The sequence below is a fragment of the Staurois parvus genome, unplaced genomic scaffold, assembly GCF_062004578.1.
Source record: "Staurois parvus isolate SC_StPar_1 unplaced genomic scaffold, SC_StPar_1.0 ptg000472l, whole genome shotgun sequence".
NCBI classification, from domain to species: Eukaryota; Metazoa; Chordata; class Amphibia; order Anura; family Ranidae; genus Staurois; species Staurois parvus.
This window is the reverse complement of record NW_028318268.1, coordinates 2,639,408-2,664,475: the sequence shown is the minus strand read 5'-3', so window position 1 is coordinate 2,664,475 and position 25,068 is coordinate 2,639,408. Positions and strand designations below refer to the sequence as shown.

At 43.0% G+C, this 25,068-nt stretch overlaps 2 protein-coding genes across 4 annotated transcripts in view; one reads left to right on the top strand and one right to left on the bottom strand.

Moving 5' to 3' along the window:
• Positions 1–2,405, top strand: part of PDIA3 (protein disulfide isomerase family A member 3) — a 35,169-nt gene extending 32,764 nt beyond the window's left edge. Inside the window, exons 12-13 of the mRNA XM_089689393.1 lie at positions 1,606–1,663; positions 1,961–2,405. Of these exons, the coding sequence (XP_089545519.1) occupies positions 1,606–1,663; positions 1,961–2,071 (169 nt within the window). The 3' untranslated portion in view covers positions 2,072–2,405. The remainder of the gene's footprint in view (positions 1–1,605; positions 1,664–1,960) is intronic.
• Positions 1–25,068, bottom strand: part of LOC149452448 (RNA polymerase II elongation factor ELL-like) — a 227,367-nt gene that overhangs the window by 19,594 nt on the left and 182,705 nt on the right. For 2 of the 3 annotated variants that reach the window (XM_089689390.1, XM_089689391.1), the window contains exons 10-12: positions 22,426–22,597; positions 17,583–17,627; positions 11,564–13,401 (exon numbers count right to left, since the gene is read on the bottom strand). In XM_089689390.1, coding sequence (XP_089545516.1) covers positions 13,294–13,401; positions 17,583–17,627; positions 22,426–22,597 — 325 coding nt within the window. In that variant the 3' untranslated portion in view covers positions 11,564–13,293. Of the gene's footprint in view, positions 1–11,563; positions 13,402–17,582; positions 17,628–22,425; positions 22,598–25,068 lie in introns of those variants that run through there. The other variant, XM_089689392.1, reaches the window with a different exon arrangement.

Genomic DNA, 25,068 nt, shown 5'->3' with positions numbered 1-25,068 from the left:
GAATTGTGAACAGAGCCTAAAGGTACTGAGACTTAAGTTGCTGCTTTTGGCATTTTTACTTTGCATTTTTTCTAGTGTTGTAAATATTTATTTAAGTCCTTTAAAGCCCAACTCCAGGCTGGATGGAATGAACCTTTGCATTGAGGCCCCCTGCACTGAAAGGGTTATATGCTTGTTGCATTACTTTACCCCCTGCTCTGGCAGGCCCCAGCAAGGTTCTTTTCTCCCTTGGGTGGGGAGGGCAGTCCAACATCATACAATGCAAGGCTATTGTTTATGGAGGAGGTAGGATGTGACTGTGCCCAGGAGCACCTTAGAGAGAGGAAGATTTGTGATGGGGTGCGCTGCTGGAGGGTCTTGAGGGTGAAGAATAAGATCTTACACCAGCTTCTACCTCTTTGGGGAAAAATTTACACACTGCAGAGTGGGGTGACCCTACGTCTACTGCAAGGGTAGTTTGTCCCTGGTGAGGGTTTTGGGTTTTTTGTGGTCTGTTTACACACAGTCCTCCCTGTTTATTTTTTAAACTTATAGACCAACTTTCAGTATGAAATTAAATAACTGGCTTACTCGGTGGTTAGTTTTGAAGTCTGGGTTCAATAGGATCATCTACATCAGGTTATATTATAGGGGCTTAGGCATGAGGTCAGCTTGCTTTACTCAGCATAACATGTCCTATGATGGGAGCTTATGCTTCACCAGGGCATATTGGTGGACATATTTAACCACTTGCCCTCTGGAAGATTTTACCCCCTTCCTGACCAGGCCATTGCATTACTTTAACTGAAAATTGCTCGGTCATACAATACTGTACCTACATGAAATTTAGATCATTTTTTCACAGATTTCTTTTGGTGGTATATGATTGCCTCTGGGGTTTTTACAAACTAGGGGGTATATACTGGAATTTTTATTTATTTTTATACTAGTATGGCAGTGATCAGTGACTTGTAGCAGGGCTGTAATAGTATGGTGGTCAATCTGACACTCGCTTTGTGGTAACCAGTGACACTAATACACTGATCAGTACTAATATACACTGGCACTGTACTAGTGACACTGGTTGGGAAGGGGTGAACATCTAGAGGCAATCAAAGGGTTAAGTGGATGCCTTAACAGAGCTTTGCATGTGTAATTTTACTAGGGGATGAGCTGGTTTTTATTTCCTGGTTCGCAGGGATACAAAAATAGTCACGTCCCTGCTGACAGGGCAGAGCTCTAGATTTACATACAGAACTCTGTCCTATCAGCCTCTTTGCTGATCAGTGGGTACCAGCAATCTGTGAATCATTTGCCATGATTGGCTTGTGCAGTGTCTAAGCTCGGCGGGTGCACACGCCCCCTACCCAGAAAAGCTGAATCGCCTACTAGGTATGTGATCCAGCACAGAAGAGCCGCCTTGCTGCCGCACTTGTAAGTGAGTAGGTAAATCTATGGTCATGCAAAAATTTGTAAGAACTGTGCCGTATAAATGTGAATGTTCACACCACTGAAGTGCACTTTATGGTCAATGGGAGGCCATTTGGCTTTTTTACAGCACTTAATGGCCTTTTTTTCCCAGCAATTTGCTTTTTTCACCAGTTTAATTTGTGGTTTTTGTTCTAGGTTCCCAACTATCTATTTTTCACCCGCTGGAAGCAAGCAGAGTCCAAAGAGATATGAGGTAAGCAGTGTATTTATTCTACCATCAGGTAAAGGGCACCACCATGGGACATGGAAACTTCAGGCCTCAGTGTGGAATTGGGGGACATTCCAGTGACTCAAATCCCTTGTAAACTTCTGTATGGCTATCTGCTAATATTTAAAGCATGCATTTCTGGCTAGGAGTTTTTCACCCTGATTGCGTGGAATGACTTGTAATATTCACCACTGGAGAAGAGTTGCTCCTTCTCATAGGTTTAATGGTGCTGGGAAACTTTGACTTTACTTTCTAGACCTTGAACTGTTCTATGTGTTTCAGGGTGGCAGAGAGGTCAGCGACTTCCTTAGCTATCTGAAGAAGGAAGCTACCAATCCTCCAATTGTGAAAGAAGATGAAAAACCCAAGAAAAAGAAGAAAGAAGAGTTGTAAATGAGATTATGTCCTCAAATTGGCGTTTTTCTCCAGGGCGGGGTTGTCATCCTGACATTATTGGGATCTACTGGGAAAACTGTGTGGACAGCAACACTTGCCTTCCTGAAAGGGGACATGGCAGTTGATTTAGAGATTTCTTCGATGCACTGTTGGAAACATCCAAGGACCTTACAAAAATTTGTGGCTTGTTGAGGGGGGCACCACTTTTCCATCTAGGTTGGGAGGGATAGGGTTGGGGGGGTTCTTCAATTTGATGGTATTGGTTTTTGTTAATTTTTTTTATTTTTTGTACATTTGAAACAAATTTGAAAATAAATACCCCTCTACCCTTTGTTTGCCTGTTTGTTTAGTATTGTTTAGATTGAGAGGACCAAGTCTATTGGATGTGAAATGTGGAAATTGGGTAGAATTTAGGAACCAGGATAAAAAAACCTTCATGAGAATTTAGGTTTTAGAAATAATTTTAGATACCCCTTTGATGCACCAAAACCCTGACCACTCTATTTGGGGGGTTGCTGGCCAACTCTTAACTGATCAAAATTGTGGCTGGTTTACCAGGACTTGGCGTAATTTTGCTTCATCTATAGGAATGCTGGTTGTACTGATGTCAATCTAAGGATTGACTACAGTACAGCCAGTCAGTCGGTCAGGGTTTTTAGTTCTAAAGCTGCCAGCAGTGATCATTGTATTCTGATGGGAGTGCATAGGAAGACAGTATTGAGCATTACAGAAATGGACACTTGTACTGTGCCAAACATGGTTACTGACACTGCTGACCCCCTTATGGAAATGCTGCCTCAGTTTGTCATGGACCTGACCTAGTAATGCAGCTATTGAAGTCAGTACTGATCTGCATATTTGATCCAGTACCTTAGTACTTCAGTCATTTGACCCAGAACAGCAGGACCACTAGGGAACTAGCTTTTTCAGAAAGAGGTCAGCAACATCTACATATTTCTCTTGGCACAGATTGTTCTTAAAATTCAGTAGTACTATAAGAAATACTTTGCTACAACAGTCAAAGTTCTTTCTGTGTACCAATGACTCCTGAATAGGAAATCTAAAATACTAGATAAAAAGGATATAATAAAAAATGAAGCTGTGCCAAACTCAACAAGATTATAAGCAAAACAATATGAAAACAAAATATATTACATACATACAAAAAAATGAAAGGAATGCTTTGAAAACGCATCTCAATGGGGAAAAAAAAAATCTGGATATCTATACTGATATGGACTGGGTAATGTTAAGAATGTAAGGATGCCCCATCATTTTGATTTTTGGGGTTCCTTTGATGAAAATGATCAACCTTCAGAGGTCTGAATTCAAAGTGAAAAACATGATGCAGCAGGCTAGTCCATTTTGCTGAAATTTCACTGCAGGAACGCAAAATGGTCAGTAGTTTGTATGGCCCCCACGTGCTTGTATGCATGCCTGACAACGTCGGGGCATGCTCCTAATGAGACGACGGATGGTGTCCTGGGGTATTTCCTCCCAGATCTGGACCAGGGCATCACTGAGCTCCTGGACAGTCTGAGGTGCAACCTGGTGGCATCAGATGGACTGTAACATGCTATCCCAGAGGTGTTCTATTGGATTTAGGTCAGGTGAGTGGGGGCAATTCAATGGTATCAATTCCTTCATCCTCCAGGAACTGCCTGCATACTCTCGTCACATGAGGCCGGACATTGTCGTGCACCAGGAGGAACCCAGGACCAATGGCACCAGCATAGGGCCTGACAATGGGTCCAAGGATTTCATCCCGATACTTAATGGCAGTCAAGGTGCCATTGTCAGAACTGTGTCCCTCCATGGATATGCCTCCCCAGACCATCACTGACCCACCACAAACTGGGTCATGAAGAACAATGTTACAGGCAGAATAACATTCTCCACGGCTTCTCTGGACCCTTTCATGTCTTCACAGATGAGAGCAGGTTCAACCTGAGCACATATGACAAAGTACAGGGTGGCAGTGGTGGACCTGCCAATTCTGGTGTTCAATTGCAAATGCCAATCGAGCTCTATGGTGCACAGGGCTCACTAGAGGGCGTTGGCCCTCAGGCCAACCTCATGAAGTATGTTTGGTCAGACACTCACTCCAGTGGCCTGCTGGAGGTCATTTTGTAGGACTCTGGCAGTGCTCATCCTGTTCCTCCTTGCACAAAGGAGCAGATACTGGTCCTGCTGGTGGGTTAAGGACCTTCTACAGCCCTGTCCAGCTCTCCTGGAATCTCCTCCATGCTCTTGAGACTGTGCTGGGAGACACGGCAAACCTTCTGGCAATGGCATGTGTTTATGTGCCATCCTGGAGGAGTTGGACTGCCTGTGCAACCTCTGTAGGGTCCTGGTATCGCCTCCATGCTACCAGTACTGACAGACCCTAGCCAAATACAAAACTAGTGAACAGTCAGAAAAGATGAGTAGGAAAAAAATGTCCGTGGCCTCCACCTGTAAAACCTTTCCTGTTTTGGGGGTCATCCCATTGTTGCCCATCTAGTACACCTGTTAACACCAAAGCAGCTAAAACCAACAACCCCCTCTGCTACTTAACTGACCAGATCAATATCCCAGGAGTTAATTGACTTGATCCTATACTGATTAAAAAGTGTTCCTTTAATTCTTTTGACTGTGGCTGGTAGATAATCACCGCTCAAAAAATTGGACACCAGTTGGACTGTTGCATTAGAATTGGACTTTTTGGGATTTTGGATTTCTTTTGTGACACATTATTTCTTGTTTTTTTATATTTATATTTATTTTGTGACTGTCACGATTGCACGATTTTGGTGAGCGCCTACTTTTTATTAATTGCACATTGATAAAAAGGAGAGCCTTACTACTTTGAAAGGCACTGGGTGAAATATTCTTTAAACATAGTTTGTGGTTCTTGTTAGTTATATTAAGTGCTGCGCAGTAAGTTGTAACTGCAATCACAAGGTCAGTCCTGTCTGTGGCCACCAGTCCATATTTTACACTATAGGTAGTCCTTTTGTTTGCACACAGTCCCATCAGATCTTAGGGTCTGGTAGCCCTTTCTGAATAAACAGAATTTTCCAGTGAGTTAAGTGCAAGGAAAGAGTGCATGTACTACATAGTAACAGACTAAATGGTGTTTGAATACAGGCGTTCATATTTACACTATAGATTGTTGGTGTATTGGACTGTTCATCTCATGTTTTCTGATTTGTTACAATTACCACACAGCACTTGAAAACTTGTGTGATCTGGTAAAGGTTAAAAAAGACGACGGAGAACGTGGTCATCTGGAATACTTTTGACACAAGCAGCCCAAATCCATCATTAATTTCCATTCTACAAAACATTTTAAGGTTTCAGGGATATCGGTTGCTCTGCTTTCACGTATAATTGCACTACTTGTGATATCTGTAAATGTCTAAACCTGTAAAGAACCTATTGCATCATTGGAATAACATTGATTTCATACTGTAAAGGAAGTGATTAAAGGCCAAGTTTACCTAAAACTAAAATGAAGAAACCATACAAGGGCCATAATTTACAGGTGGCATCACGGGTCCCTTGTCAAGATCCTTCTACTTTCAGTATGGACCTTGCTCTGTCCAAGCCCCCCAATGCCAAGATCTTCTGATGTGGTGGGGGTGAGTACAACTAATGGGCAGTCAGATGTTATCAAGAGTTTGACTATTCCTGCATTTTCCTGCCCGTTTGATCCACCATTCATAGAAGTCATACTACAGCATCTATAAATGATGCAGAATCTCTGAATGGAGGGGAGGGGGGGGGGCTTTAAGAGGTGGTGGTTAGACCAGCCTTTCTCAACCAGGGTGCCTTGGCAAAATACCTGTCTAATTGCCCAAAACTTGTATAGCAGCCTGCCTTTTAGTTACACAAAGCCATGGGTTTTCATAGTGCACCATTACGACCTTCTAGCCGCCAGCGTCCTGACAGCCAATGACATCAGTTGATAAGGAGGATGTCAGTTGCCTGCACAGCATCCTAGTTTGACCCTCCCCTGCCCCTCTCCATCAATGCTGAGGTCACATTAACTCAGTGATGGAGAAGAACTGAGGGACAAGAGAAACCCTGGAATACTACTCAGTACCAGTGTGCAAAAATGTATTTGCTTTGGAAGAATAAATCCTCTCTAATGTTGGGTGTCCTACACAGTGCTCGGAGGAAGAGGTTGTGTCCTCGAAACGCGTTAGCCAGTTGGACATCCAGGGTTCCATCGTATGGATTCAGATGTTTGGATCATACATCTTGTTCAGTCTGACATGCCTGTGTTTTTGTCTATTGTGAGTATGATACTTTGTTTCTTCAATAAATATTTTAAATGATAATGCACTAGGTCAGTGCGCCCTTTCTCTGTTTTTCCTCCAGAGTTTTCTAGGGGTTCCTCGAGTAATGGGAAGTTTTTGCCTTTGAGATAAGTGACCACTGACACCATTGATCTTTTTAGCGATCTATGATGGGAGGCATTCTTCATGCTGACCCCAAATATGAGAGCATTCTTCCTGTTGACCATCACACTAATGTACCAAGAGCTGTAGATAGTCATTATTAGCAGGGGTTGCCTACAACCATAAAGTTATTTCATGGGTTCCTCTGTTAAAAATGGTTTTTAAAGGCTACTTTAGAGGGTGGGCAGATGTTTAAGCTTGGTCCAGCCACCCTCAGGCATTAGAATGGTTTAGAGCAGGGGTGTCCAACCTTTTGACTTTCCAGGGCCACATTGGAAGAAGTGTTCTAGGGCAGCCTTTTTCAACCAGGGTGCCTTGAGGTTTCTTCAGGGGTGCCTTGGCAAAATGTCTAAAAATTGCCCAAAAAGTGTATACAAGCCAACGGGTGGGACAAGCTTGCCTTTTAGTTACACAAAGCCACAGGTTTTCATAGTGCACCATTACGACCTTCTAGCCGCCAGTGTCCTGACAACCAATGACATCAGTTGATAAGGAGGATGTCTGTTGCCTGCACATCCTAGTTTGACCCTCCCCTGCCCCTCTCCAATGCTGAGGTCACATTAACTCAGTGATGGAGAAGAACTGAGGGACAAGAGAAACCCTGGAATACTACTCAGTACCAGTGTGCAAAAATGTATTTGCTTTGGAAGAATAAATCCCCTCTAATGTTGGGTGTCCTACATGTGTGGATGTTGCTGCGTTATATAAAGCTATTAGAATAGTTTTTTGCATTTTAGAATGGGGTGTTCATTTAAAATGATGGACAGTCTTGTGGCATCCCATTTAAGAGTGGGGTGCCTCAAGACTGTCCATTTTAAAGGGTGCTTTGACTGAAAAAAGGTTGAGAAACACTGGGTTAGATTACTACTGGGACACCTCATTCCAGCTGTAAAGTATGCCCCTTGTGCTGATTCTTCTGTTTTTAGTTTTAGCTAAACTTGGGCTTTAATCCCTTGCTACTAAGGTTGTGAAGTTCTTGCATGAACGGTGGAAAGAGCTGAAATGTGGTGAAGGTTCAATAGCAAAATTATCACACAAAAATATTCTGCTATTCAAGTCTATGGAGGAAAACAGGAGATCGCTAATGGTCTGTTCTATGCTATTAAATTACTGCCTTATGTGATTGTGGAAGAATCATTGCAGAACTAAATATCTCTGAAAACTAGGAAAGTTTCTACCTATTGCCACTGGTAATGGCCATTCATAGACCTCTGCCCTTTAAGTGAAACAAATTGATAGGGGAGGACCATTTGAGTTAGGTAATTTGGGCTGACCATATCCAAAGCCTTGATGTTCATCCCCCAGAAATGTGTTCCTGTTTGCTGGGAACTTAAAATGCGGACCTTTTTTTCTTTGGGGGGGGGGGGGTGCCGCCCTGGCAAACTCCTTGGGAGAAGGCATGTGTTCTAAAAGTCTGGTGGAAAAGCCAAGATGGTATCTGCTGCCAGGTTTGCATGCCTTTAGCTGGAAATGTGTGATTACATCAGATACAAGCCACTGCTCACACCATGTAGGTGTTTTCACCAAATAAGTATGTACAGACACTAATCGGGATCTCTGGTGTAGCCTAGCTCATCCTATGAACAGATGTGCAAGACCAAAGTTGTAAATGTAGCCCCAGATATAGAGGATCCTCTTTAGATCTCAAAGATCTCATTGATGTGAATCTTCATTCTATTCTAGAGGGTACCAACACAGGTTTCCTGCCTGTTATTCAAGGCCTTGTAAGAATAATTGTTGGGCATGTGGGAAGCAGTTTCTGCCAAATAAGAGTGTGCCTGGTAAGTGAATAGAGTACTGAAAGTCGGGTGAGTCCTGCGTCAGGTCAAAAAAGAATCAGTTACCAAATTCTCAGCAAAGCCAGGTCCCTCACACATGAAATAGGTCTTTATTGAGGCTCGACTCAAGCCCTCTAATCAACGTGTACCCCCGTCTGGGAAGCAGCCACCAGCCCAAGAAGAAGGTGAAGGGTAGGAAGGAGCTGGTGCAATATATGCAGACATCAACGTCACTATAATAGAGCTATCCAAGGCAGCAGTCAAGCAAGGCATGCATTGGGAAGAGCCAGAAGAGCTCCCCAAGAAATCTATAACATTACCCTATGGAAAGGAGCATACAACAGCACCTCAAAACTGGCAGGATGGAACTTCAAAATGGAACACTAGACCAAACTCACGATTGTGGTGAATTCTACAGGAAGAGCTTTGCCTTGGATTTGTTCAGTTGTGCAGCCAGAACCATGGTCTATAGAGTGACTGGAATTAGAGAACTATAGCTAAAACCATAGGTGGCAGACCTCACATTGAAGCAGCTATTCTGCAGAGTCACAGTTACATCAAGATAGGAAACTTCAGACATTCTATTCATCCAGGGACAAATCTAGGGGGCTGCAAAAAGCCATTTTACTTACTTGATCCTCCACTCCCCCGGCAGTAACTTCTCTCCGCTCTGACCAGACTGTGAACTGAGTGATCATCAGTCATGTGATTGCTCAGTTTTTGATCTCAGAGCCGGCATGGGGTAGATCCAGAATCAGACCACTGCTGCAGAGTGGAGTTGAATATATATGTTTTTTGTATATATATGTATAGCTCAAACTTTAAAGTGTTACTAAACCCACAACAGTAAAATCAGTCTGTTAATGCAGTAAAGCATGCTTGTTATACTCACTGAGGAACCTAAGGGGTTGATTCTCTGCATTGTGTAAAAAGGCCATTTGATCCTTTCTTCTCTGCCCCTCTTCTTGTTCAAATGTCAACCTAACAAGAAAGACTGAACCTGTAGCCCTTCTGCACATGCTCAGTTTAGTGTGTATTGCTAGAGAGGTTTTTTTTTTTTTTGGGAGAGTGCATGTGATCAGCACAGGGCCAATCAGCACTGTCCAGACAGAGGTCAGGGATTTCACATACTCCTAGAGCAGAAAAAAAACCCCTCCTACATGCTTTAACCAGTGCTATGCTGAAGTCACAAGACTGCTCTAACTGCTGATGAGAAAAGGTATTTAGCAGTTTATATTTACTAAAATAATTGCACTTCCATGTTGTGTGTACTGTGGTAGACCAGATAGAGTGAATGCAGGGTCCGGGGTTTAGTAACACTTTAAGGGCTTGTTCACACCATCCATGTTCAGTGGTGTGCAGAGCACTGTGTGGACGTGTGCAAAAACATGCAACGTGTAAAAAAGGCATGTCCCACTAGTGGTGTCATTCATTGTTGATAGCACCACAAATGTGGCAAAAAGAAATGTGTGAAAAACAAAATGTGCAGGGAAGCCCATTGATATGAAATCCTTGCCCTGTACATGTAGCATGATGCCTAACATGCATCATGTTAATGGGAATACTAAATCGTGGGGTCTTGTGAGCTACTATGGTGTAAAAAAGTGTTTTAGTGTATTAAATCAATATTGGATGGATGCTAGCACAAATATGAATCAAAACAGTAGAAATATAAATAAAATTGAGTTGAAATTAAAATGAGTGGGTCGCCTACACTCTACACATACTCATACCAATGTGTCATAGTGAACAAAAAATGATAAACAGTGTCGCGCTCCACTGGCAATTACAATAAAGAGTGGAAAAAATATATATATTGAATAAAGTGAAATAAAATTAAATTAAATAAAAACAGTCCAACAACAAATTAAATGTGATATTGCAATCACACTTCTGCTGCATAAATGTCCTTAATCCATCCGTGACGTTGACATTCCTTCTAGTGATGTGATAGGAAATGATTTTGCGTGCAACCCACCAGTCATGAAATTGTGTGTACACCTTCACCGGCTGTGCTCTCACCTGACATAACCAAATCATTAAGGTCATATGGGGCTTGTGTCCCTTTAATTGGACTTGGAGATGAATGAGATTATCCCTCCTCACAGCTAGGGGTCTCCTTACTTCCTTAGGACTCTTCCTCCATAGGTATAAGTGCCATAAAGAGTAATAAAGAATATAGTGCCTTATCTTCTTTTTTAAAACTGAAAATAATTTCCCCCTGATGAAGCCATGTGACTCAGTGGCGTAACGCGTAAGGGATGGGCTCTGACGTCATGACGCTTAAAGACAACACACAGCAAGTATACTGCACTTTTCAAAAGCACACTGTGGATTAATTTTTCAATGTTTTAAAGTGATTTTAACATGTATTTCATGTGAGTGCACGATTTTATTTAATAAATGTTTTAAAAAGAAGATAAGGCACTATATTCTTTATTACTCTTTACTGCTGTCTTTTCCCCCATAGGGGCTCTTTCAGACAGGCAGCTTGGGGTGAAAGTGGTAAAAACAGGCGGCTGAGCTGCAGTTAAACCGCTGTTCCCCAGCTGAACTGTGGCAATACAACAGGACAGGGCTGTACACATGCCACGCCTTGAGCATTTTTAAATCACCGCTTGTCATACTTAACCCAATGCAGAGAACTGCAGTGTGGTTGCGTGGCATTACTTTCACACTCTTTCCGTGTTTGGATCACTTTTCAGAAGGCATGTGACAGGCTGTGAGGAGGCTATTTATCGCCCTCACACCGGCTGCTTTACCCTTTAATGCTGTACAGTTCAACTGCATAACAATTGCATGTATTGCACATGGTTGCAGCATGGCCTCACTGTATCCCAAGTGAAAAATGCTGCGGCCATGAAGCAAAGCATTGTGGCAGCAGCATGTGTACAGCTCTGTCCAGCTGTATTGTGACAGTTCAGGTTGGTGGGAGGGGGGTATTAAAACTGTGGCTCAGCCACACACCCCCTGGTCTCCCATCTGAAACAGCCCTTACAGGGTTAAATCAGGTAGTGAGGAGGTTATTTAATGCCTCCCCGCCGTCTGTCAAATACCTTCTAAAAAGCCATCCAAATGTGGATTGCTCTTCAGAGGGCACCACATTCTATTGCAAGTATAAAAGAGCCTTTACAGAGATTCACCCTCTTTATTAGTTCAGTTTACCATTATTACTGAAAGTGAAAGGAAAAAAAATTGACATGGGTTATAACAGTGTTGGGTGGGTACAGCGTGGTGTAGCGGGCAGTAAGTACACAGAGTCCTGATTTGTCAAAGATGATGTATTGTAAAAGTAATTCAACAGTACAACCAAACCCAGCGGGGAGGCTCACCCGAACAGAAACACTCGCAGTAATGCAGTGTAGCAACAGCGGTATGTAGACTCAGTGTTGCCGACAGTGTCTACCACAAGGAGCGGCATTGCCCGGTCCAAAGCAAAAGGGAAGCTTATTGGGAAGATACACATAGTCCCTGCTCTTTCCCTGCTCCTCCGGAACCTTTCCCTATTGCTAGCACTGTCCCTGCCAGACAGGGAACCTGTCCCTACTCTAGCCACTTGCACAAAGCATGCCAAAACCCGGTGTCAGAGTCTTGAAGTGAAGTTTCACCCAAAAGTGGAAGCTCCACTTTCCTGCCCCCTCTGATGCCACATTTGGCACCTTTTGGGGGGGAATGAGTACCTGGTATTGACAGCTACCTGCTCCCATTTCTGGCGTAGTTCGCTGCAGCAAACTGAGCTGGAGGTTCCTCCCCCCATCCCCGCTGCCCTCTGGGACAATTCCAAGGTCCCAGAGGACTGCGGCCCATTAACAAAGCATGCTTCGCTCGTGCGCAGTAAGAGACCGGAGGTGAAGCCTCAGGGCTTTGCCGCCGCTTTCCCTTAGTCAAGATGGCAGCGCCAGCACCCAACAGCTGATTAAAGAATTGGCTCAGAGTGAGGACACTGCTGGACCCCTAGACAGGTGAGTGCTCTAATGATAAAAGTCAGCAGCTACAGTATTTTTTTTTAGGGGGGGGGCGTGATTCTGCTTTAAATAGACTCTGCCTAACCCAAGATGGCCATCAGGGTCACATGGAACCAGAACATCCAACCGGATCACTGTCCCACGTGGCCAAGGAAGTGATAGAGAAATCCAGTATTCCTTCACTCCCCGCTGGAGTCCAGTACCACCCGCAGTGGAGAATACAGACTGCACCCTCCTAGAACCCTCTTTTCCTTTATCCAGAACAAAAAAAAAAAAGTTCTGCCTTTAGTTCTATTTAAGGACCCAGAGTCACATGGAACCTCAATTAAGATCAAACATTTTATTGGATAGCTCATGTTGGTTCAATAAACATTGACTTTGCAAAAAATGCAACTTCAGTTGTAACAGGTGATTGTTTCCATCTAAAAACAGAAAATATAAAGGCTTGTCCAATAACAAGGTTGTAAACGGCACAAATGAGCCACAATCCAATATTGGACGGGTTCACAGCTGGTTAGACAAGGGACACGAAATGCCTAACTAATTTGAGATGGGTCTCAGCCCATATGTACCAAATGTACATACCACGATTCTTTACAAAGCATTTACTGGCTTTAATTTGAAATCCATTCTTTAGCTACACAATCACAATGTTTATTCTGTTCTACCGTTGCCCACAAGTTCACAGTACCGTAGGGCGTCCCGTGTTCTGAGCGCCGCCTGCCATACACGATTACTCAGATCATGTATCCAGCATTGGAGCTCTACATATAAAAAGTTTTTCATATTTTCTTTACAGAGTATAACCCGTGTAATCGTCCTTTGTAAGGCAGTGATTGATGCTTTTGGAATGATCCCGATGAAGGCATTTCCTTTACATTGTATACGTATCACACAATATTTTGATGGCACTTTTTTTTCACAGTTGTCGAAAACGTGGTTTTCCTTCAAGGCTTGTGGTAACTCGTGGAGTGTTCGCAGGTTGCTGAGGTCTATACGGAGTGGATTGTCTCTTCTCCTGGTCACGCAGGCTAGGTCGGTGTATTTTTTTCATATTCCAGAATCTGGTGTTTTATATGAGATAATCTATCATGAAGGTATTCACATCGTGACTTCTCCTCGCTGTAGGTAGGATACGTCTGCAAAAATAGTTTTTTTTAAAAAAAAAGTTGAGCTCCATAAAAGACACACATTAAAGTGTAAACCCATATTTTTTTTCTTTAAATAACAAACATGTGGTATAATTATCTGCTGTGTACATTGGTTTTGCACAGATCAGCCTGATCCTCCTCTTCTTGGGTTCCCTGCCGATGGTCCTGGCTTCCCCCCACTGATTGACCACTATAGAATGCAGCATGCTATGGGGGCACTTGTGCGGGCTCACTCCTGAGCTGGCTCTGTGTGTCCATAGACACAAACAGCATGGTTTGGCCCCACTCCCTCCTCACTGGTTGTGACTGACAGAAGCAGAAGCCAGTGGCTCATGCTGCTGTCTCTGAGCCTTTGAGGATGGAGAGAGCCGACAGAGCTGCTGCTCTTAGGCACAGCGCTAGATCGAGATCAGGCTCAGGAGGATATAAGGGGGGCTGGGGGAAGCTGCTTTCAGAAAGGTTTTTACCCTAATGCAGGAAATGCATTAAGGTAAAAATATTTCAGTCTTTAGAATTACTTTAATGCAGTTCTATATTTAATAACGTATTAATACATTTATTACTGTAAATACAAGCAGCTAACTGGCTTTATTTGACCTGCTTTCACCAGCCCCACACAGCTCCTGTACAACAGAGCTCAGACTGGGAGATGGAGAAGCTGCACAAGGAGCTAGTCATTTGTGCTGAAGTGCTCATATACCAAAAATGAGAGAACAGTGTGACATTTAAGCTCATCATGAAGGAAGATTGTTCAAGGCAAATGGGACAGATAATCACTTTGTCGAGGCAAATGCTAAGGCACTCTGCTTAATTTGTAGGGAATTTGTAGTAGTTTTCAAAGACTACAATTTGAAAAGGCATTATATGCAAAAACATGCCAACAAATATGAGGACTATGAAGAAATGCATCGTAAGGATAAAATAGCGATAGGCACATTGATTTAATTTATATCAGTGATCGTTAACTTGTGATCTGCCCAACATATTCTGCTCACAGCTATCCTTATTGTTAGTGTATTTGATGTGCGGCCCTAGACCAGTGTTTCTCAATATTTTTCAGTGAAAGCACCCTGTAAAATTTTGGACAGTCCTAAGGCACCCTTTAAAATTTTGGACAGTCCTAAGGCACCCTTTAAAATTTTGGACAGTCCCGAGACACCCTGTAAAATTTTGGACGGTCCCGAGGCACCCTGTAAAATTTTGGACAGTTACGAGGCACCCTGTAAAATTTTGGACAGTCCTGAGGCACCCTTTAAAATTTTGAACAGTCCCGAGGCACCCTGTAAAATTTTGGACAGTACTGAGGCACCCTGTAAAAGTTTGGACAGTTACGAGGCACCCTGTAAAATTTTGGACAGTCCTGAGGCACCCTTTAAAATTTTGGACAGTCCTGAGGCACCCTTTAAAATTTTGGACAGTCCCAAGGCACCCTGTAAAATTTTGGACAGTCCCGAGGCACCTTTTAAAATTTTGGACAGTCCATAGGCACCCTGTAAAATTTTGCACAGTCCCGAGGCACCCTGTAAAATTTTGGAAAGTCCCAAGGCACCCCATAAAATTTTGGACAGTCCCGAGGCACCTTTTAAAATTTTGGACAGTCCATAGGCACCCTGTATAATTTTGGACAGCCCCGAGGCACCCTTTAAAATTTTGGACAGTCCCGAGGCACCCTGTAAAATTTTGGACAGTACTGAGGCACCCTGTAAAATTTTGGACAGTTACGAGGCACCCTGTAAAATTTTGGACAGTCCTGAGGCACCCTTTAAAATTGTGGACAGTCCTGAGGCACCCTTCAAAATTTTACAGGGTGCCTTTGGACTGTCCAAAATTTTACAGGGTGCCTTGGGACTGTCCAAAATTTTAGACAGTCCCAAGGCACCCTGTAAAATTTTGGACAGTCCCGAGGCACCTTTTAAAATTTTGGACAGTCCATAGGCACCCTGTAAAATTTTGGACAGTCCCGAGGCACCCTGTAAAATTTTGGAAAGTCCCAAGGCACCCTGTAAAATTTTGGAAAGTCCCAAGGCACCCCATAAAATTTTGGACAGTCCATAGGCACCCTGTAAAATTTTGGACAGCCCCGAGGCACCCTGTAAAATTTTGGACAGCCCCGAGGCACCCTGTAAAATTTTGGACAGCCCCGAGGCACCCTGTAAAATTTTGGACAGTCCCAAGCACCCCGTAAAATTCTGGATAGTCCCAAGGCACCCCATTCTAAAATGTGAAAAAACTATTCCAATAGTTTTATATAACGCAGCAACATCCACACATGAAGGACACCCAACATTAGAGGTGATTTATTCTTGGTACTGGTACTGACTAGTGTTCCAATGTTTCTCTTCTCCCTCAGTTTTTCTCCATCACTGAGCTAATGTGACCCCAGCACTGATGGAGAGGGGGCAGGGGGAGGGTCAAACTAGGATGCTGTGCAGGTAGCTGACATTCTCCTTATCAACGGATGATGTCATAGGTTGTCAGGACGCCGGTGGCTAGAAGGTCGTAATGGTGCACAATGAAAACCTGTGGCTTTGTGTAACTAAAAGGCAGGCTTGTTCTACCCGTTGGCTTGTATACACTTTTTGAGAAATTTTTAGACATTTTGCCAAGGCACCCCTGAAGAAACCTCAAGGCACCCTGGTTGAGAAAGGCTGCCCTAGACACTTCTTCCAATGTGGTCCTGGAAAGTCAAAAGGTTGGACACCCCTGCTCTAAACCATTCTAATGCCTGAGGGTGGCTGGACCAAGCTTAAACATCTGCCCACCCTCTAAAGTAGCCTTTAAAAAACATTTTTAACATCGAGGAACCCATGAAATAACTTTATGGTCGTTGGCAACCCCTGCTAATAATGACTATATCTACAGCTCTTGGTACATTTGTGTGATTGTCAACAGGAAGAATGCTCTCATATTTGGGGTCAGCATGAAGAATGCCTCCCATCATAGATAGCTAAAAAGATCAATGGTGTCAGTGGTCACTTATCTCAAAGGCAAAAACTTCCCATTACTCGAGGAACCCCTAGAAATCTCTGGAGGAAAAACAGAGAAAGGTCACACCGACCTAGTGCATTATCGTTTAAAATATTTATTGAAGAAACAAAGTAAGTATCATACTCACAATAGACATAAAAACACAGGCATGTCAGACTGAACAAGATGTATCATCCAAACAACATCTGAGTCCATACGATGGAACCCTGGATGTCCAACGGCCTAACGCGTTTCGAGGACACAATCTCTTCCTCAGAGCACTGAGGAAACGCGTTAGAAAGTTGGACATCCAGGGTTCCATCGTATGGACTCAGATGTTGTTTGGATCATGCATCTTGTTCAGTCTGACATGACTGTGTTTTTATGTTTATTGTGAGTATGATACTAACTTTGTTTCTTCAATTAATATTTTAAACGATAATGCACTAGGTCGGTGCGCCCTTTCTCTGTTTCTCCATTTGCATCCAGTGTATTTGGACCACCCCGGTCTGTTGAGGGCAGCAAGCAGTGCATATTCCAGAAAATTCCAGAACATTCCTATTGGGTCTACTGAGTCCTTTCCTAGCGCAGGAGAAAAGTGTTTGTTGTGTTAAATCTCTGGAGGAGCCCTACTTGAGGAAGGCTGTTCTAAGGTCTCCAAACAGCCTGGATATCCTGTAATATTATAACGACCCCGATATCTTATTATGGTTAATTCTTTTCATCTTGTTTCCAAATATCACCCAAACCATCCTCTCCGCTCCTCGCACGACCTCCTGCTCTATAGCTCCCTTGTCTCCTCCTCCCAAGCTCATTTCCAGGACTTCTCCAGGGCCTCCCCCATCCTCTGGAACTCTCTACCCCAATCTATCCGACTATTGCCTACTTTGCCCACTTTTAGGTGATCTCTGAAAACCTATCTCTTCAGGGAAGCCTATCCTGCCCTCAGCTAATAACAGAATCGTCTATTCCTCCTACCAGTCCATCCCCCACTGTTATTACCTTTTGTACCACTAGCCCCTCCCTCATAGATTGTAAGCTCCAAGGAACAGGGCCCTCCTATCCCTCTTGTATTGAACTGTATTGTTGCTGTATTGTCTCCCTTTATATTGTAAAGCGCTGAACAAACTGTTGGCGCTATATAAATCCTGTATAATAATAATCTGATAAAAAACCAAATAACCTGTCCACGGTTTTCTTACCTTTTTAAACTTCTTGTATTCATTCAGAATCTTGTTTTCCACCATCTAAAAGACCAAATTTAAGAACTGATTAAATACACTTAAAAAGCTTTAATTTTTTTAGCAATTCTTTAGCTTTATTTTCCATACCTAGGTGGAAATAGGAACCCCACAGAGAGGCAATCTATATTACTGGTTACAAACAATTTTTTTTAATGTGGTGGTGGGCTTGGGGGTTGCTCTACCGTATTGTATACCCTGACATAAATATGTATTTAAATACAGTCAGAATGGGAGAGATGGCGAGCTCGCAAACCTTTCTCCTCTCCACCCCGCTAGCCCCAGTGTTTGGTAATCCTGAGTTTGCCCCGGGTCTATCTCCATCGGTGTTCCAGTGGTGGATTAATAAGGGTCTGTTACGTATCGGAGACTATTTAGATGGGTTTAGTCCTCGGTCTCTTCAACATTTTTTGACAAAATATCAGATGCCTCCCAGATAAATATTTCGTTATCACCAACTTTGCTCTTTTATTGCTAGCAAACTTAGATTACTCTCAGAACCTTGTGCGCTTACTTCCCTCGAGGTCTCCTGTGGGGCAGGTGTGAAGATGCGCGGTCGTTCATCCATTATTTATGCTTCCATTGTTGATCTCCTTACTAAATTATCCTACATGACCCAATGGGAGGGGAGTTTAAATAGTTCATTAGATTTTAGATTTAGATACATGGCGGAATTCGGCTCATACTTGATCAAAGATCTCGATTAATACTGATCTTATTGAATCCAATTATAAAACGCTACTTTGCTGGTATTTGGTTCCTACTCGCCTAGCCAAAATGTACCCTTCAGTATCAGCTAGCTGTTTCCGACGCTGTGGTCAAGAAGGTACTATGTTCCACGTTTGGTGGAAATGTCCAGTTGTGAGTAGATTCTGGATCCGCATGTTTAATTTGAAATATTCGGTAAAAGGAGTTAATATCCGTAGATCACCGGAAGAGGCCTTGTTTCATATACTACCCGCTGACGTTCCCAAAAAATCAACTAAACTACCGTATTTTTCGGACTATAAGGCGCACCGAATTATAAGACGCAGTATTAGTGAACGGATCTATTTTCATATATAAGACGCACCGGATTATAAGGCGCATAAAGCGAAACAAAATACCGGTAGTCGGATAAGTCAGACTTTATTCAAATCATTAACAATAACTGTCAATATTACACAATAGATCCAGTCAGACCACAATATTACACAATATTAAAGCGAAACAAAATAGCCGGATAGGTCAGATATTACACAAGAGTATGCTCACTTTTTCAATCATTCATATTCTACGAATCCATCAAATTCCTCGTCTTCGGTGTCGGAATTTAACAGTTGGGCGATAGCGGCATCAAGCAAGCCCGGATCCCTCTCGTCATCATCCGATTCAGTCTCATTGCTGTTGCTTGGCTGTTCATTGATGATTCCGGCCTTCGTGAAAGCTCGGACGACAGTTGAAACCGATACCTTAGCCCAGGCATCGACGATCCATTGGCAGATAGTGGCATAACTAGCCCGGCGTTGCCTGCCTGTGTTGGTAAATGTGTGCTCACCTTCTGTCATCCATTGCTCCCATGCGGCTCGCAATTTAGCCTTGAACGCCCTGTTGACACCAATATCTAGTGGTTGGAGTTCTTTGGTCAATCCTCCAGGAATGATGGCAAGCTCCGAATTGGTTTTCTTCACTTGGCTTTTGACAATGTCAGTGAGATGAGCGCACATAGAGTCGTAGATCAATAAGGCCGGAGACTTGTGGAAGAAGCCATCTGGTCTCCTGACGTAAACTTCTCTCAGCCACTCACTCATTTTCTCCTCGTCCATCCAGCCTTTTGGATTGACCTTGACGATGATCCCAAGAGGAAATGTTTCCTTTGGCAAAGTCTTCCTCTTAAAAATGACCATGGGTGGTAGTTTCTGGCCATTAGCCTGGCAACCGAGAACTACAGTGAAGGATGATTTCTCATTCCCTGTGGTGCGTATAGATACAGTAGACGTCCCTGTTTTTTCTACAGTACGGTTCGCGGGGATGTCAAAGGTGAGAGGGATCTCGTCCATGTTTGTGATGTGGTCTGACTGGATCTTCTTTTCGATGATCTTGTCCTTGCAGTAAGTGCGGAAGATGGCCATCCTTTCTTCATAATCCTTTGGCAGTTGCTGCGAAGTGGTAGTTCTTGTGCGGATGGAGAGATGACGCCTTTTCATAAAACGGAAGCACCAAGAAGGACCTCCTTGAAATTCGTTGATCTTCATATCTCGTGCCATCGCTGTTGCCTTAAGTCGAATGGAGACTGTAGAGACGCTTCTACCTGCTGTTCTCTGTTCAATAATCCACTGCTCAATTTTGTCCTCTAATTGTGGCCATCTTGCCTTGTTCCCTCGGAAACTCTTCTTCGTCTTCTTTACTTGACGCAGGTCATCTTCTTGTTTCCTCCACTTCCGTACCATTGATTCATTAATGTTGAATTTTTTCGCTGCTGCTCTATTCCCATGTTGTACTGCTTGGCTGATGGCCTTGAGTTTGAAATCCGCGTCGTAAGCATGTCTCTTAACAGGTCTCTTAACAGGTGCCATTTTGGGGTCCTTAATTTGGAAGCACAGTATCAGGAAATGTAGTTTTCGGTAAGTGAAAAAGCTTTGATTTGTTGTTGATTGCTTGGCTCTGATTGGTTTATCGTCGTTTATCGTCGCCAGGATAAGCTCGAATAAGCAAGGGGAGTGGCTTCGTCGCTTACCAAAGTCATAATAAAACATTTTGACAGATTGTTCAGCACAGTGTGAACATACACTGTTCATACATAAGGCGCATCGGAATATAAGGCGCATTGCCGATTTTTGCACAAATATAGGGATTTTATGTGCGCCTTATAGTCCGAAAAATACGGTAATTTTATACCTCTTACTGGCGGCTCACATTACCATAGCTAGAAGTTGGAAACAATCTGTGATCCCGTTAGACAGGGTGAAACATAAACTTCATTGGATAATGGTAAACGATAAACTTACAAGTATTGTCAATGACGATGTGTCCAGATTTGAGGGGACTTGGGAGCCTTGGATTAGTTACATTTCTGCATCATGAGAGTTTTACAGCTGACCCCCCCCCCCCCTTTTTTTTCTCCTTTCCCTTAGGGGTTGTTTCCTCTTTCTTTTCTTTCTTCTCTCTTTTTCTACTTTCTCCACTGAATTGTTTTCGTTACATTTGGTTTAATTCTACAATCATATACAAAAACATGCAGCGCTAGAGTGAATGGATCTATCTCATGATACGGAGTGACCACTTAATGAGATATAAACGCAGCTACCATAATAGTCTTAAGCAACCAATATTATAACATTCTCATAGTTAAGAAGGTGTAAATGGTGATAAAGGTGTCAAAGTCAATCTATCATAGGAGTGACGTAAATCTGTGACATCTGTGGTAGGAAATGTGGCTGTAGAATGCACTAACCAGATAGCGCAAATAAAAGCGCATTGGAGTAAAATGACCTACTCCTGGTCACTGGATCAGGGGACCTGCCGGAATGGTGGTCGTCTCTACTGTGGTCACCAGAGTCATCCATGTCCTCTCCAGTTATGGAATTCCCAGGTATCCAGTGGAATAAACGCTCATCCGGTATGCAGTAGAATCCTTGTGTCAGCGACCTCCAGGGGTGCGATTTGCGCTCAAGGACCAGGAATCACCTTCAGGGATGGTGCAATATACACTTCCAAAGATGGCCGCCCGTGTCAAGGTGTGGACCATGTGGGTAGTGGTTGTGGGTCAAGTAGCATCTCTCTAACGCGTTTCGTGGCAACTGCACGTTATCAAAGGGGTTTAATTCTACGGTTCAGTCTCTGTCTATTGATTGGTGAAACTTGTACGTCTTGATGGTAATGGCACTCTCTGTATGTATTCCTATTGCCATTGTTAGTCAATTCTTTTTGCGTGCCTATCAGTGCTATGATTGTGATTCTATATATCATTCCACCATGTAGGTGGACTTTTTTGCCATCTCGTTTTATGCTATTGTATGCCTGTTTCTCAATAAAAATATTGAAATATAAATACAGTAAGAATGTGGAATGAAGAAAAGGGGGGGGGGTGCACTGCCTTTGATACCAAGCCAATAATCATCAAAATCCTTATTTTAAAAATAATGTTATAATTTAAACATAAAATATGTTTTATAGCTATTTTTTACATTATGAAATAAGGGTTAAAGTGCATCTATAGCCAAAATCTTAATTTTTTTAACATTTGAAGAAATTAGGGATTGGGGATGAGACCCTCAAGTTTTTCTGCTGTCTATGTCCCCTTGGGTAGATTCAAACTCTCTAGATTTCCTGTTGGTCAAAGTCACAGAGACAAAAGGATGAAGATGGAAATTTCAAAATTTTAGCATTGTCACCAGCTGAAGAGGTGAGGGTAAATCTTGCAATGGGGACAACTAAGTGGAGAATCCCTCTCATTTGTTTACACTTCCTGTTGCATCTCCTGGATAAGAAGTGAAAGGAAATTTCCCAACAATTTCACAACAAGAGGCAAACAATAAACTGCCTGTAGTTTTAAACCTTCCATATTTTATTCAAAACCAAAAAGAAGAGCTTTGACTACACATACACTTTAAAGAAGTGCTGCTGTATTATGAAAGCTGCACTGCGGGAAGGTGCAATAACTGACGTTTCCCTTGCTTCTGGCAGGTAAATCGTAATCTCAAAACCCAATACAAGCTCATAATGAAATAAGGAGCATGAATTCCTAATATGTACTTATCCTTGGCTTCAAAAGTGTACTTAGAAATAGTCTGCATTGCATGCACAGAAATTCTGCATTGCCTACCTTGTGCTCTACTGTTCCTGGCTGATACTTCTTCATTCTGGATCCGAGCTGCATGAATCTCTCCAGCACCTTCCCAATCTTGGAGTGGAGCTCAAGATATACTGAATAATCAGAAGCAAAATCTTCCTCGTACAGTTTCTTCTGATCCTCAGATGTGATTGTGTTATATTTACTGGATATAACAAAAGAAAGGAAAATTCTGTGATTACCAACAAAGGTCTTGAGAGCTCTGGTCTAATTAAAATTAAAATGACTTGTTATATTGATTAACAGTAAAAGTGACCTTAAAGTGAACGAATGCCCCTGCCTCATGCCCAGCTTACTTCCGTCAAGAAAAAGATGATAAATGAGTCTCTGAACTGCTTACTTGTCATGGAGAAACTCATGTTCTGGCATCCTTTGGGGCCTTGGGACAAAATGCCTAGCTACAGTTGTGACCAAAATTATTCAACCCCCAATGCTGTAAAGGGGTTTAGGGACTATAGTGTACATTTGGAATTGTATTCAGAATCAAATCCTACAAGGACGTTGTAACTACCCAAATGCAACTAAAATGACATCAATTGTTTATGTAATACAGTAGTAAATGGTTCTTATGTGGTTTCTTCATTGCCACAATTATTCAACCCCTTAAAGACTACCACTCTGAAGAACAGAGGTTCATACAGGTGCTTTCCATCAGGTATTGAAAACACCTGTGGATGTCACCGAGCAGCAATCAAGCATAATAAGCACCAATTAGGCAGCTTTAAAATGACTGTGATACTCAGCTCCTTCTAGACATTTACTGGTGTGGTTACAAACATGGTGAAGGCAAGAGAATGGTCCAGGAAGACAAGAGAAGAGGTGATTTCTCTTCACAGGAAGGGCAATGGCTATAAGAAGATTGCAAAGATGTTAAACATACCAAGAGACACCTTAGGAAGCATCATTCGCAAATTCAAGGCAAAGGGCACTGTTGAAACGCTACCTGGTCGTGGCAGAAAGAAGATGCTGACTTCGACTGCTGTGCGCTACCTGAAGCGTAGAGTGGAGAGAAGTCCCCGTGTGACTGCTGAGGAACTGAGAAAAGATTTGTCAGATGTGGGTACAGAAGTTTCAGCCCAGACAATAAGACGCACACTGCGTAATGAAGGCCTCCGTGCCAGAACTCCCAGGCGTACCCCCTTGCTGTCTCCAAAGAATAAGAAGAGTCGACTGCAGTATGCCAAAAGCCATGTGGACAAACCACAAAAGTTGTGGGATAGTGTTCTGTGGACTGATGAAACAAAATTAGAACTGTTTGGGCCCATGGATCAACGCTATGTTTGGAGGAGGAAGAACAAGGCCTATGATGAAAAGAACACCTTGCCTACTGTGAAGCATGGTGGAGGGTCAATCATGCTTTGGGGCTGTTTTGCTTCTGCAGGTACAGGGAAGCTTCAGCGTGTGCAAGGTACCATGAATTCTCTTCAGTACCAGGAGATATTGGATGGAAACGTGATGCAGTCCGTCACACACCTGAGGCTTGGGAGACGTTGGACCTTTCAACAGGACAATGATCCCAAGCATACCTCCAAGTCCACTAGAGCATGGTTGCAGAGGAAAGGCTGGAACATTTTGGAGTGGCCATCGCAGTCACCAGACTTAAATCCGATTGAGAACCTCTGGTGGGACTTAAAGAAAGCAGTTGCAGTGCGCAAGCCTAAGAATGTGACTGAACTGGAGGCCTTTGCCCATGAAGAATGGGCGAAGATACCCGTAGATCGCTGCAAGACACTTGTGTCAAGCTATGCTTCACGTTTAAAAGCTGTTATAACTGTAAAAGGATGCTGTACTAAGTACTAAGATTTAGTACTTAGTACTAATAAAACTGATAATGCTGTGAGCACAGAAAAGACATTTGTGGTTATTTCATTATAACTGTTATGTTATATTTGTCTGACCTACAAGTGCCTCTTTAATGTAAATGTAAGCAAGATGACTGAATGATCAAAAGCAATGTCAAACTGGCCAAAACACTCAATTTCAGTGGGGGTTGAATAATTTTGGTCACAACTGTATGTGGTCATGTGGTTCTGAGTCATAGGGAAGATCAGCCAATTTAAATCTGTACTCCAGGAATTATTTGTACTGCATACTTATATTAGTCCAGCTTGGCACGATGTAAGTATGTGTATGCACCCAGGGGCGGACTGACCATTTGGAAACTCGGGCACTGCCCGAAGGCCCGGGGTCAGCAGGGGGCCCCATGAGATGCCCCTGGTACCTTTTTCATAGGATTTTTTGAGTTTGGGCAAGGACACAGGGCCCCCATGATCCCCTATTGCCCGGGGGCCCCATGAGTTGTCAGTCCGCCCCTGTGTGCGCCATACCTGATGGTCCTCTGGGGAAGCTGCATATTACTGTAGTAGTCACCGCTATAACACTGATAGCCATGATCTTCTGGGTCCTGGTTGGGTTCTGTGTGATTGGTTTCCCTTCTTGGCACTGCTACCATTAATAGTATGTCTTTTTTTTTTTTACATATTTTTTTACTGAATACCAGGCAATCTCTTATTTGAGGAGGTGGAGATTGTGATGTCACTGCCTTACCTTGTCCAATCACAGAATGCCTTGTATTTATTGAACAAAATACAAGGGTTTCTATGACTTACTGGCGGC